The sequence below is a fragment of the Aphelocoma coerulescens genome, chromosome 10 (assembly GCF_041296385.1).
Source record: "Aphelocoma coerulescens isolate FSJ_1873_10779 chromosome 10, UR_Acoe_1.0, whole genome shotgun sequence".
Classification (NCBI taxonomy): domain Eukaryota; kingdom Metazoa; phylum Chordata; class Aves; order Passeriformes; family Corvidae; genus Aphelocoma; species Aphelocoma coerulescens.
The window spans coordinates 10,912,480-10,927,058 of record NC_091024.1 but is presented as its reverse complement, the minus strand read 5'-3'; the positions used below and the strand labels follow the sequence as shown (position 1 = coordinate 10,927,058).

General features: G+C 36.8%; 1 protein-coding gene across 11 annotated transcripts in view; it reads left to right on the top strand.

The window, feature by feature from the left end:
- DENND4A (DENN domain containing 4A) overlaps window positions 1-14,579 on the top strand; it is a 50,870-nt gene that overhangs the window by 12,406 nt on the left and 23,885 nt on the right. For 8 of the 11 annotated variants that reach the window (XR_011154183.1, XR_011154182.1, XR_011154181.1 and 5 more), the window contains 12 exons: window positions 348-677; window positions 1,256-1,505; window positions 2,528-2,597; window positions 4,190-4,359; window positions 5,037-5,275; window positions 7,139-7,205; window positions 10,307-10,365; window positions 11,014-11,158; window positions 11,712-11,887; window positions 12,367-12,467; window positions 13,969-14,187; window positions 14,434-14,579. Coding sequence is in view for 8 of the 11 variants with exons in the window: in XM_069025889.1 (XP_068881990.1) it covers window positions 370-677; window positions 1,256-1,505; window positions 2,528-2,597; window positions 4,190-4,359; window positions 5,037-5,275; window positions 7,139-7,205; window positions 10,307-10,365; window positions 11,014-11,158; window positions 11,712-11,887; window positions 12,367-12,467; window positions 13,969-14,187; window positions 14,434-14,579 (1,950 nt within the window). In the remaining 3 variants the exon portion in view is untranslated. Of the gene's footprint in view, window positions 1-344; window positions 678-1,255; window positions 1,506-2,527; window positions 2,598-4,189; window positions 4,360-5,036; window positions 5,276-7,138; window positions 7,206-10,306; window positions 10,366-11,013; window positions 11,159-11,711; window positions 11,888-12,366; window positions 12,468-13,968; window positions 14,188-14,433 lie in introns of all 11 variants that reach the window. The other 3 variants (XM_069025890.1, XM_069025887.1, XM_069025891.1) reach the window with 1 other exon arrangement.

The window sequence follows — 14,579 nt, the reverse complement described above, 5'->3', positions numbered from 1 at the left end:
AAATTCTGGTTGTTCAGTTTCGTAATGTCAGCAAGCTCTTGCAACTCCTGTGTGGTAACAGTTTCTCTTGCAATAAAATTTTGCACCCAAACAAAATTAATTCAACAAAAGGGAGTCTTAAATAGCTTGTCTGGTTTAAAAAGTCTGTAACTTGATGACAGTAAACTTCCTGAAGCTACTCTAGCAAGATTCCAGCACATATGGGTGACTTGGATAAACATTTTTTGCCCATTTCTCAATGTTCCATGAGAGAGCAGAAAGCATTTTCTTTTTTGCAGGCTATGATTTTCTGTTTTTAAAAATAGCCATAATTTTATCATTTCTGATCGGTATTTCTTTCTTAGCAGTTGTAACACCTTGTAATGGAAGATGGAAGACAAAGGGGCTCGTGTTGCTGACTACTTTGTTGTCGCAGGATTAACGGATATCTCAAAACCACTGGAGGAGGAGATCCACTTCAACGATGCCTGCCATAAAATCGCCAAACCAAAAGAACCCATCACAGATGTAACAGTTCTTAATAAATCCCTGGGGGAGGAGGTTCCTCAGGGCTATAAATGCATAGATGTCACTCCCTCGGGCCTGTCCGCAGATCTCAATAACGGCAGCCTTGTAGGACCACAGATATACCTTTGTTATCGCCGAGGGAGGGATAAGCCTCCACTTACTGATTTGGGGTGAGTGCTTTCCCTGTTCCAGTGGGTGATTTTCACAGGTTTATTTAACTAAAGAGCAAATAAGGCAGGTTTAGGGAAATGCCATACTGTTTAAATACAAGGCAAAACTCTAAACAGGAAGGTATTTGTTGACTTGAGCATACTGTAACCCAGTATGAAAGGGAAAATGCATGCTGAGTGGATTTTAATGACAAGTGTAATCCTTCCCATTTTGGAGTTTTCAAATCCATTTATAATTTTTAATGTATATATTTGGATTGGGATAAGATGCTTAACCTATTTAATACAGATTGAAAAGAGGTAAGTTATATGACATTCTTAGGACTAAGCAATGAATCTTTAACAGAACTGAAAATAACACTATTTTGCAGTAAACAAAATGCTTAAAAGCAATTATGTATGAGGAAAACCAGTATAGTTTCGTCATGAAGTTTTCTGTTAGAATACAGTTGGAGATAATGTGACCTGAACTTGTCAGTAAAACTGTTTTGCTCAGAGATGAGACAAGAGCTGTGATTAAAACTCAAAAGTGTTTTAAAAATGTGCCTTCTGACTTTTTTGCTTCCCCTTTTAACTAGGGTTTTATATGATGGGAAAGAAAGAGTGAAGCAAGGCTGTGAAATCATTCAGACCACCCCATATGGGCGGCCTGCCAACATCAGTGGCAGTGCCTCATCACAGCGGGTGTACATCACCTACCGCAGGGCCTCCGAGAACATGACCCAGAACACCCTGGCTGTCACAGACATCTGCATCATCATACCAAGCAAAGGAGAGACTCCTCCACATACCTTCTGCAAGGTGGACAAGAATCTTAATAATAGTATGGTAAGATTCAAAATCTGGGCTTTGAACACTTGATACTCACTGATGTGATGTTTGTGAAGTATTTGTGGCAGTTCTTGGAGTACCTGGTGAAAAATTTTGGTAAGCGCTCTCCAAAGATAAATGAAATATTGGAAGAGTTGGAGGATTGCATTCCTTTGTTCCTACTTGGCACAAAGTCTTTCTGGAAGCCTTAGAGCAAATGTTTGGGTTTTTTTAGTGCTGACTCCGGCATCTTTGGATTGATCCTTTAGAAACTGTTGTGTACCATGTGTGTAACCGGAGGCTTTACAGGTGTGGCTGTTTCTGACACTGCTTTTACTGTTGTGGTGGGAATTCCATATCTAGCAACCAGTTGCTGTTTTGTTTTCCAACTCTTCCCTTCACCTACAATGCTATTTTATAAGTGTTATTCTCCCCAGTCGTTTCACAAACTTCTTATTTAAAGAAAGTTGTATGTGAGTAATATTGGAAGCTGTTGACTGTAAGCACATTTGAGTAATTAATATAACATTTGAGTAATAAGTCTGGCCTGCTAAAATACGCAGGTTTCACAGCACTTTGACTTTCAGAACTGAGTATTTCAGTGTCTCCTGGTTAAATCTGCAGCCCCATGTGCTGGCTCTTGCAGGGTCCTCAGAAGTCAGTGTGCTGGGGAGGATGCTGACTGTTCTGCAAGTGGGATCATGTGAAAAAGATGATGGGAATTGATTTGTGCTTGTTTTTAAATAAATGCCTGTAGGCATTAACCAATGGATTTTTCAGTTCTTCTAGTCCCCGCATTGACTGTTATGGGAGTGCTGTCTTATGGAAGTTGTTACACCTTTCTCCCTTCTGTAAAAGCTCTGTGTTCGCTCTGTGGGTGCTGGTCTTTTCTGTTCCATGGCTTTCCCCGTTCTTTATTCTCATGTCCAGAACTTGAGAATTTAAATACTTTAAATTATCAACTTTATTATTAATTATATTCTGTTATGTCCCTTTGTTATACTTCATCACTTAGTCCAATAACTTCTTTTGTTTTACAGTGGGGCTCAGCAGTATACTTATGTTATAAAAAATCTGTGGCAAAAACCAACACCATATCATATAAAGCTGGTATGTAACTACTATTTAGCTTTTTTTATCTTCAATTCAGGATTTGCAGGCTCATTTGTAATGTAATATATTTTGTATGAAAGAATTTACTATCTTGCCATTATCCAACAAGGAATCTTTCCCTAAACAATTATTTTAAAATCATGTCCAAAAAGAAGCCTTAGAACTGGGTATCATGACCATGCTGTTTTAAAATTGGCATTTAATTGGGAAGCTCAGCTGTGTTTTGGTAAGTTTCTGCAAACCTGTGTGTCTCCCACCTGGGTTTTTGTTACTGGTAACTGTCTCTTAAGGATGTGTGTACATGTATATGCAGAAGAAAATACCACAAAAATTATTTAATACATTTTCATGATCACTTTCTTTACAAACATTTTGAAGAATCCTGCAGATTTCTACACTGCCTTGAGCATCACTGGCACTGAGCTCTTTAAGTATTTTTGGATTGTGTATCATCTTTATTTTATTGTTTTATTTATAAGACAGAATTAGATTTGCTATGACTGATTAAACGTGTTGGGTTTGCATTTGTTGTGAGGGGGTTTTTTTAAAGCCTAATTTTGTTTGGCATACAAGTCATGAGCATGATTCACACTTAAGCTTTAATCCACTTACATCCCTTTTAGATGCTGCTCTCTGTAAACAGAAGTTCAGGATGTACTAAAAGGTGGACTAAGGTGTACTAAGGTGTACTAAAAGTACATTTGTAAACAAATAAAAATTTTGAAAGGCCCCACATCTGGTGGTGACTTGCACAAAATTTTGATTCTTGGCAGGAGGGGGAGCCACTGCCCTTTTTGGTTACAAGTTTTTATTGCTTAATATTCCCCTTTCTATTAGAAAAGTGCGTAGTGATTGTGCTGTCTAATGGAGAGAAATCCTAAATCCCTTCATGCAGTACCCATTCTCAGTGTGGAGTCCCCTGGGCTGGCAATCAGACAGGATGGATTGCTACAGCCTCTGATGTAACCGAGGACCTGTGTGCTAAAAGCCTCTGATTCAGATCTTCGTGTTCTACAGCTGTGTTTAAAATTAAGTCTGAACACATTGGTCTGACAGCACAGTAGCTGAATCCTCAGCTGAGGTGGATCAGCATATTTTATTTGATTCTATTGATATTTAAAGACTATCCTAATATCTAACATACATATTTTTCAGGGGATGTTTGTTGGCAAGAATTAATTGGTGTCATATTGAAAACATCAGTCTTATTTCTCAATTATTCACATTACCTTTTTTTTAAACTAGATTTTCAATTTTTGCTCATACTCGTGATGAGTGTAGACTGTTATAATAACAGTTGAGATGCACACAGCCTGAAAAGAGGAAAAGATAATCAGTTATGAATAGTTTCTAGAATGGAAAGTAAAACTTCAGTGTAATGCTTTAGTCAGGCGATTTCTCCTTAGGCCATGGGAGCATCTACCGCTTCCAGCTATTCCTGTGCCTGATTATTTACACCTTCATTGATCTTCTGAAGTTACTGTGTGCTCATATATGAATTTTCTGGCAATTATTTTATGGAATGAGCTGTTACAAACCTGTTTCTGCTGGCTCTTCTATAACTGCCTCTTTGCACATTCTATTTATAGGTTTAATATGCAGATATCCCGAAGAAGATTATGAATCATTCCCATTACCAGAATCTGTGCCTCTTTTTTGTCTCCCTATGGGTGCAACAATTGAATGTTGGCCATCTAACAGTAAATACCCTCTCCCAGTTTTTTCTACATTTGTACTAACTGGAGCTTCTGCAGAAAAGGTATTTTGAAACCTTAAAAAAACATTATTCATTTAACTGAAGAAATTCAGTTGTTTTTTTCTTCAGGATGATGATAATGAATGTTTTTATAGATAAGCTTGAATCTGTTCTCTTGGGCTTGATTCCAAGACTGCTTTGAAGAGTGACTTGCAGTAGTTTCAGTGCTGGACTGCTGATCATAAATCTGTGCTCCTTTGCTTTCCTGTTAGCCTGTGAAACTGGAGAGTTGTAAAATTGCACTGCATATACATGCAAGTAATGCTGTTTTTATTGCAAGCATGGAAACGACCTTGCATGTACATACTTGTTCTAAAAAGTAAATTGGATGTCAGGGGATACGGCTTTGAGTTGTGTATAGAGGATTCCTAAAATAGCTCTAAAGGCAATTGGAGGAGCAATTGACTGGAGTTGTACTCTTTATAATCATTATTTTTCTCTCAAATAGATAATTTTGTAAATTACTTTTTCTCATATGACATTGAGTGTTTTAAATAAATAATAGTCTGGATTTTCACAGCCATAAGAATATTCTGGAATGGAGTGCTTCAAAACATGATGCATTAATGTATCTTTTCAAACAGTAACACAGACTTGATTTTCTGTGAGTTTGGGGTTTCTTAGATTGCTTTGAAGGTCAAGGAAAAGTTGCTGACTTCGAATCCATGATGTGTTTGCAGGTATATGGTGCTGCTATTCAGTTTTATGAACTGTATCCTGAAGAGAACCTCACAGAGAAACAAAAATCTCAGCTGGGATTAGCAGCTGCTGTTGAGGGAAAAGACACGTGCAGAACAGTGCAGACAAATAAATGCATCTGTCTGCTCTCTCACTGGCCTTTCTTTGATGCTTTCAAGAAATTTCTTACCTTTCTGTATCGTTACTCCATTTCTGGGCCACATGTCCTTCCCATTGAGAAGTAAGTAATTTCCAAAATTCATAACAGTAATTTCAGTTGATAAGAGGGGGTTTTTGTTCTAAGTGTCCTGTAATATCCTTTTTACTTGGGTCATCAAACATTAAATATAATGGCTGCACTTTGCTCCTCTGATAAACATATCTTTACCTACTTCCTGAAAAAGTCTAGATTTTATTTGTGATTTAAGTGCCTGCAAAGGTCTCTGAAAGCTGTTTTAATTAGCTTTGCACCCTTTAGCCATAGTGATTAGAAAGAGCAAGATTATAAATCCTTTCTTAATCTTGGACACATCAGGTTAGGAGAATTAAATGTGTAGATTTTCATTTTTTCAAATGCCTATTTGCAGTGTAAGGAGAGATGATAAAGCAGATTGAATATTTTGCACTAGTAATTATCTTCTATTTGTGATAAATAAACTTAATTTCTTTCTCACATAAAGGATTTCACATTATAAAATGCAGAGGAAATCCTTACACCAAGAAATGGTCGATAGCTGTAATTGATACGTAATGCCACGTAACATTTCTTGGATCATGTAATGTTTTCATGCAACAAATTTCAGATACACCATTTACTTCTATTACACATCAGTGTTTTTTTCTGCTTCAGCTTAAATACTAACTTCTAGGAGACTTCGACTTTGTGGATTAAGTATTTCTTGTGATTGTTTATCCCCTTGATTATTCCACTTCCCATCACTGTACTTATTTGCAGATTCTGACTGTATAAACTTCCAATGATGAAAACTTTTTTTTTTTTAAAGCTTAGGGGTTTGGTGTTTTGAGAATGAATAAAATAATTTAATATGAGAAATGCTTTATCAACTTGGATTTTATGGATTTATTCTAATTTCTCTGATTTGCAAACTCGTCAGTTTACTGTGGATAACTTAAATATGGGATTCTAATGTAGTATCCAGCCTACTTTCTTTGGCTATTTTAATGATGATGAAAGTTGTGTGTACCATACATGTACTTGAACATTTTCAGTCAGACCAGCTGCTGCAAACAGCCAGCTTCCCTTGTTGTGTGACGTGTTCCATGTTTTGGCCACTGTCTTCATACACCAGTAATAAAGAAAAACCCAAATTAATGCTGATTTGTGGTTTGTCTTAATTTCTTCAAAGTGCAGTTGCCTGTGTCATAATACTGGTAACATTTGTAGAAATCCTGATAAAATATGTGCTGTAGGAAGGAGTTTAGGATGGAATACCTGTTTCTCATGAGTTTTTACTGACCCCGTGTTGCTTCTTTTAATGTGAAAGTGTCTATTGTGTAAAACTGCACTTCTAGAACGTGTGTAAGTTTAATCAATTCATAAAACTGAGAACTTTGTCAAATTATAAAAACATTTTTCTGTATTTGTAGTATGTGGAAAAACTTTAATGTTTTTTCATCAGCAATTTTATATAACATTTTGTATTTAGAACTGAAGAAAATGGATGAGCTTAAGGATTCTCCTTGATACTCAGCCATAAATATTTTTTTGCAAATAACCAGTTCTAGTCTCTGAGGTTTAGTGCTATTTCAAACTCTCTCAGAAGCAGGATTTTAAAATGTGACTGTGATACTCAAACATCAATGTTTCTACTTTACAAATGAAAAAAAAATCTCTTTGTAACAATCTCACAAACCAAGTTTGTATTCTGAAAGAGAATCTGCCCTCCCATTTTCTTGTGACCAGTAGAAAAATAGGTTTTCAAGGTCAGAATATCCCAGTAGTATTCAGGTTTTTTTGCTCTGTTTTCTGAATAAGTATGTGCCATTTTAATATCATAATTGCTCTTACTGTAAAAAATTTTGTCTTGAGGTAAAGTAGTTTAAGCGTGCTTTCTACTAAATCAGTGTTTTTCTTTTCCTCTAGACACATTTCCCATTTCATGCATAAAGTACCTTTTCCATCCCCTCAGAGGCCAAGAATTCTAGTTCAGGTAAGTGTAATTTGCTTTAATAACTGTGTCTAAGGTGAAGATAAAGCAGGCTAATAAATGGAAAATGTAGTTTTTGTGCTCAAATTATTTTTGTTCAGGATTTCTTTTTCCTAAATTCATGTATGTGATGTGAGAAATCTGTAAAAATTCTATTTCCAGTTTAGTTAGTGACCTTAGTGAGTTATTACAAGAAGCTGTTTAGTGAGCTTTGAACTTAATTTTTTTTCAGAGTATATGGAAATTAATGAAAAACTACTCCAAGTCAGCATGTGGTCTGACTTTTGCACTGTTTGCTTTTGAACTGTTTTCTTCTTGCTACTGTATGAAGGCTGAGTGTAAAATAAATAAATACAACTAAAACCAGATGTGAAATGTGTATCTGTGATTGCCCCTCTTCCCAAAGGGCTCTGTGCTCTCCTCTCCATGATGGACGGCTCTCAGTGAGAACTGCAAGAGCCATACCGAGTAACAGCCCCTTTATCAAACATGGGCCTTGCTCTGTCCTCCCTGCAGGACTGTGTGGGAGTGAAATAATTACAAGAATTGCTGCCTGTTCTTTGAAATTTCAGCGTGTCAGTGTTGGTAGGAGAGAAAAAATCCTTGTCATGAAGACTTCTGAAGTGTTATTAAATCTTTTTATTTCCTCCTAAAGAGGCAAAATAGTTAGAGACATGTTAAAATTTTTATGGCAGAGAAAAGAGAGCTCTCTTGCAGTCATAGTATTCTATGAATTGTGGTTTTGATTAAATACTTAAAAAATGATGCTCTTCTCTGTTATTACTTGTAAAACATAAAATATGGAGAGCCCTGTGCAGTTCTGAGCCTTAATTGTGTAGCCCATATGGTAGTGAAGTCTTTCAGAGCAAATACAATCCTGGGTTATGTCTTTATAGCATGTACTGAATATTGAAGGTCCTCTTTAGTGTATTCTAAAGGAGTGATATTTATTAAAGTTATTGGAAAGGGATTAGAGAACAGTTATACTGAAACTATATCTGGAACTTTTGTCCCTTTTCTTATGATTTTAAATTTCAATTCAAAACCCAGCATTTTTACGTCTTGTTTTAGGCTTTTTGTATTCAAATTCAATAAAATATTTGTGCTAGGAAACTCTAAACACCTATTTAGAGAGATTGTAATTGAGTTCAGAGAAAATAGTTTAATGCTTTTAGTCTGAAATGTTGGGGAATTTTGTTGAAGTATGTATGGTTCATATCCTGGAACAAAGTCTGAAGATCTAGATATAAGTGATGTGAAAATTATGTCTGTTATACCTTATTTTCGAAATGTTTTCTGCATTAAATTAGTACAACTTCAGGAGCTGATAGTACAGATTGAGAAAACACTGCTTTTATGGTAGGCAGTGGTAATTGAGGTCTGTGAAAAAATTCTTCCTTCCAGCTGCTTCCAGGGACTTAAGTTGTGTTTGAAACTGCACTGAATAAAATCACAGGTGATTGTACCAAAGACTTTTCCCCAAAATTAGTGGGGGAAATGCATGTGTTGAAAATGGCAAGCTTTTAGGACTCCATTTCTCTCTGAAGCCTGTTAATGGAAAATGTGTTGGTCTTTTGCTAAGCAATTAAACTTTTAAGTTTCAAAGACATTATAGCCATTAGTAAAGCACTCCAGAATGTTCCTGTTTGCCAGCTTCCAGCTGCCATAGTTGAGAGGTTTCTTCTGACCTGAGATCTGCTGGACTCTGTTCTGTGTCCTACATCCCCTTACTGCACAGAGGTTGCTGTGCTAATGTATCACAACCTGCAGACTTCAAGAGCATGTGGAGTAATGTTTCTCCCTCTGGGGACTGGGGGTAATTACTGCCCCTTCTGCCTGAGGGAGATGTGCTCCTTGAAGAGATGCTTAATTGTGTTTATGTGCTTTTGCTGAAGCACAAGTCAGAGGACGTCAGGCTGATGCTTCCTTTCAGAGGGTAGTTTATAAAGGTTTGCCTCAGGATGAAAAAATGAGTCCTGTGAATTCTTGCACTGAACAAGCTAATGGTGCTGGTGGTCCCAAGGTGACTTACTTGACAAATCCAGCATGTGGTGTGGTCATCCTCATTTGTCAGGGAAGTGGGATGTGAAACATGCAGGGAAACAGCATTACAGACACTCCTTAATTCCCTGGGTTTGGTGGGTCTGCAGACACAGCATTAGGTGACTTTGTGCTTCTAAGTCATCAGTCTTGTCTTCTGGCTTCTATTACCTGGTCACCTGCAGTGGGTCTAAGGTCAAACATACTCAAAACTGACATGTTACTAAAAATGGTCCAAACTTGCAGGTTAGTTATACAAGTTGCTGTGACTGAGTTACTACTGCTTTTATACAACAGAAAATGCAGGCAGGATTAAGCCAGCTGGTATCTTGTTACCCTGGATTTACTATGGCTGAAAACATCAGCTGAGCTTTGATAAACTGATTGTGTATTGCTATTCTTGTACTGACAAGAGTCTTCCTATTCGTGCTGAATATGTGAATGATTTGCTCGATGCCATGTCACTGTAAGAAAGAAATGTGATTTAATAGGATCTTCTCCTTGCATCTTCAACTAATGCAAATTTTAAAGATTCTGTCAGAGCTGAGCAGTTTCTACCAGCCAAGAGCCTAACTCTCATATGTCTTCTGAAGAAAATATAGCTTTACATTATGACCTGCCATCTCTCCCCTTCATGGGTTTTTATCCCTCTCTTTATCCCTAAATCCAGAAAGAATTCCCCCCAGTCCCTGAAAGCTGTATATGAACTATGGGTCCTCACAGCCCTTTCACTACAGAAGGCTTCATTTTTCAGCAGTTAATATATTCAAATTTTTGCAACATTAACTAGTTTAAAGTCCTCTTTATGAATATGCAGTATATTCAGTTCTGGCCGAGAAAGGAAGATCGTGCTTTGCCCAGTTTTTACTAGAAGATCCTGATGCATATCATTGCACAGCACATCTTACAGTGCTATACTACTGGGGTATACTAGATTCAGCTTAATTTGAATTGGTTTTAAGTATTCTTTGTTATAGTTGTAATTTCTAATAAATTAGTGTAATTTCTAATAAATACTTCCAAAGTTCAGAATAAAAATAATGTATTTTAAAATCTTTTCCCAGCTGTCTCCACATGATAACCTGATTCTTAGCCAGCCTGTGTCATCACCCCTCCCACTGAGGCGAGTAACAGTATCTTGTTCATTTTGAGATGTATTTTGATTTACGTTGTGGAAAACATTTGGTATTTTGAGTTGCAATTGTGTAGTTAACTTACTTTGTCTGGTGCCTTTGGAAGCTGGTGGATCTGAAGTTTATTTATGTGATTAGACCTGCACCCTGACAAGCATACACATTTAATTAACAATGTATTTGGGGTTTTTTTTAATAATTTTAGTGGGTCTTGAGGAAGAATATATAGACTATTAGATCCCGTTTCTATGAGTTGATACCTCCCAGGGCTCCCAGGATAGTTCAGTTTTTTGTTTTGGAAGGGAGTTGAAGGAGTTCTGTCACTGTCTTAACTTCCATGTCTCTGTGCAGGAGGCTGATGAAAGGAACGTATGTTGTCTCCCTGTAAATTGCTTCTCAAAAAGAAAAATTGTCATGCCTGTGTCCTGAAAATAGTCTAGACTGAGTCAAGTCTCAAGGAATCAGGGTTACTCTTGGGAAGTAACCATTCCTCACTGGCCAGTGAAGTGTGTCAAGTATTCTACCAAGTAATCTTCTCTAAAAGGAAGATTTGCAGATTTCCATTTATTTTATTATTGAACGTTTCTTTTTTTTTATTGTCCCTTGTAACTCACTGGTGTGTTTATGTCCTGTAACAGTGGTGGCAAGTTTTCTACACTACTTCAGAATTTAGGACCTGAAAATGCAGTAACTCTGCTGGTGTTTGCTGTGACGGAACACAAAATCCTCATCCACTCATTGCGACCTTCTGTCCTCACGAGTGTGACAGAGGCATTGGTCTCTGTAAGTACCAGCTTTTAGTCATACACCTGTAAAAGGAATAAAAGAATGCATCTCAGATAAAATCTAAAATTAGTAGTAGTACTGTTAGACTTAAAGGCTACTTAAAAATAAGAATTAAAGATCACTAGAGAGAAAAATTACTGTTGCTGATGATATCCTGTGAAGACAGAAGAGAGTAACTGTTGCTTATTTTTTGTGTGTAAATATTGTAAATATGTTTTTGATTATCACAGCGCACTAAAGAGTTCCTGATTTTTCCCAACTAGCACTGTATCTATTCCTGTGGAATTTTAAATGCATGATTTTCCCTGCCTGTCATCACTAAGCACTGTTTGCTGCCTCTGCTATGTTGAGTCTGTGATTCTGAAAAGCTTTTTCCAGTGGCATTTTAGAGAAATTAGTGCAGTTTTTAATTAATAATCTACATCTAGATTTTCAGTAATAACTATCTGCCATGTTAAATAATTTTGGAGTTAGTGAAGTGTGGTTTATTCTTGCATAGACTGTATTGCACATGTTTAACCTGTGTTTTTGTCTCTGCATGTTTTCCAAGATGATATTTCCCTTCCATTGGCCTTGCCCATATATTCCTCTCTGTCCCTTGGCACTGGCAGATGTGTTGAGTGCCCCATGCCCATTCATAGTGGGAATTGATTCCAGATACTTTGATCTCTATGACCCCCCACCTGATGTCAGCTGTGTTGACCTGGATACCAACACAATTTCTCAGTAAGTATTTATTGACAATTTTTCTTCCCCGTTAATTTTTTTTTTTGCTTCCTATTTTCAAAGGCAAAACCTGGCTTTTTGGCAAAACTTGGAGGGGTGTTTCTTTTAATTTTTCTTTTATTTTCTTTTCCTTCTGTCCATGCCAGTTTAAGTAATTAGAGCTCAAAACATGGCATGAGTGGTGATTGCTGGTGCAATGACAGGTGTTTAATACCATTAATCCATCTCTGCTGAGTTGTAACTGGATTGATTTCAGTGCTGATGAGTGTGGCAGTATAATCATCAGCCTGAAATATAGGGCATTGGTTGGATGGCTCTGATCAGATCTCCACACAGTAAATCAAATTTGACTTTGTTAGTTGGTTTGCAATCCTTCTCAGTCCAGTTTTAATGGAGTGAAACCTCTTTCTCTGGTGGGAGGGAACATCCTCTGAACACATTTGAGTGTATGCTTATACTTATTTTTTTTCCCTTTCCAGAACTGGAGACAAGAAAGCTATTGCATGGAAGATCTTACCAAAGAAACCTTGTAAAAATCTGATGAACACTTTAAATACTTTGTATCAGCAACTGGCAGAATGTGAGTGGGAAAGAACATAGTAAGATTTACACCAGGCACAGTGTGCCACAAAAACAGATAAATGTAGCTAATTAAATGTGTTCCAAAGTTACCAGTTCCAATAAACATTTATTTTTACAGAATGGGAAAATCTGTGCTCTAAGTCTGGAGATTAGAGAAACTATGTCGGGACTTTTGGGACAGAGGAGCCAGGACTTAATAAAGACCTTTTTTTTTCATATTCAAAGTCTGCTCAAAGTTTGCTGATGTCTTGGCAATTGAAATTGAAATAACTTCGGCACTTAAGCTAATAGTACCTCATTTAAAAATTTAAGATGGAAATAACAACCACTATGTTTTGTAAACATTAGGGGTTTAAATGTAAGGCACAATTACTGAACATCTCTAAGTAAAAATTGGTGGTTGATAGAATCCTCAAATATTGCTGAGCAAGGTATACTGCACCTTGATGTGAGAAGCAGAAAAATGGATAAGGGGTGGTTTTAGTGGAATTCATTATAACAAAGCACTTTTTTTTAAAAGGCTTTTTACACATTCCTGGCTATTGAGGTCACAAGAATTTGTGTCCTGATTAGAATGTACAGAAACAGAAGTTTATTGGGATGTGATGCACAAAGAAGTGTATAGCTGATGAAAATTATCTGATGCTTCAGAATTTTGATATATTTTACCATGAGGGCTTTTTTAGAAAAAACTCTAAACCTTGTATTCTGTATGTAAAAATAGAGTGGTAGTGATCTTAAATCTTATTACAGAGTAGGTTGCTTAAGAATGATATCGAGGTAAAGTTGACTATAATTATATTATGTGGAAAGACAGTGATGAAACCATCCTTTCACTTTCCTGAGACATTATTAGAATGTATGTGAACTCTGGGTCTAGCAGTGAAGTCTTAGCTAGAGTTCTGATAGCTTTAAAATGTTGATACAAGTGCATAATTAAAGAATACAGGTTTTGCTAGATCTTAAAAAAAAACCCACCAGCTTTTTGTCTGTAGCAGCATTTTGCAGTGCTGTGTTTTAATGGCTCCACCTTGCCTCTAAGTGGTGTTTTTCTGTGTATGTAGGTACTTAAAGTGCATTGTCCGCTTTTTGAGAGCACTTTGAAATGAAAGGCACAATCAAAAAAAATACATCCCACCTATGTGTTTGTCCTGAAAATATGCTTCTTTAGTGAGCTCTTGTCTGAATTTTCACATGGTTTTACAAAAACTTTCTTTGAGGGCTTTGTAAAGCTCTGTCCACACTGGTTCTCTGTTGCTGTAGTAACATGTGCTGACAAGAGCAGTACATCTTGCTTTTGGTGTTATTCCCAGATATGAGGTACAGAAGGTCAAGCTGAATCCATTGTCACATGTCATGATTGAATCTCTGTATATTTTAATCTATTCCAAATGTAATGGAGTTCAGTAATCACTGAATCTAGGGAGATAAACAGAGTATTTTTGACCAATATTGAGGGGGGAAAAAAGTAAAACCCTATAATGTTGTTTTGTTCACAGTGCAACAGCGACCAAGAGAAGATGCATTAATGGAATTGGCAATGAATGATTATGATTTTAATTCTGGGAAGAAATTGCATCTCTTAGATTTGGAGATCCAGGAAGCATTTCTCTGTTTCATGGCTTCAATCCTAAAAGGTTACAGGTCTTATCTCAGGCCAATAACAGAGGCACCCTCTGAAACAGCCACAGATGCAAGCTCTCTGTTTGAACTACAAGGTGAAAAGTTATAAACTTGTTTTGTTTGTATTAATTTACTATTTTTTATTCTCTTTTATCTACAGAATAAAAACATTTGCGTGTTAGTGTTGTAAATTATGGGGGAAATATAAATGCAGACAAATTTGCACAGTAGTGGCAAAGATTGCAGAAAACTTTTTGCACATAAGTAGAACCTGCACTGAGTTCTGGTGAGGGCTTTTCCATTCTAGGCATTCTGACAATGCTGCTGATTGCACTTTGCAGGGTTCCTCAAAAGCAGAGACCGTTCCCATCAGAAGTTCTACACCCTGATGACCAAAACCCAGATGTTCATTCGCTTCATTGAGGAGTGTTCTTTTGTCAGTGACAAGGATGCCAGCCTTGCCTTCTTTGATGACTGTGTGGATAAA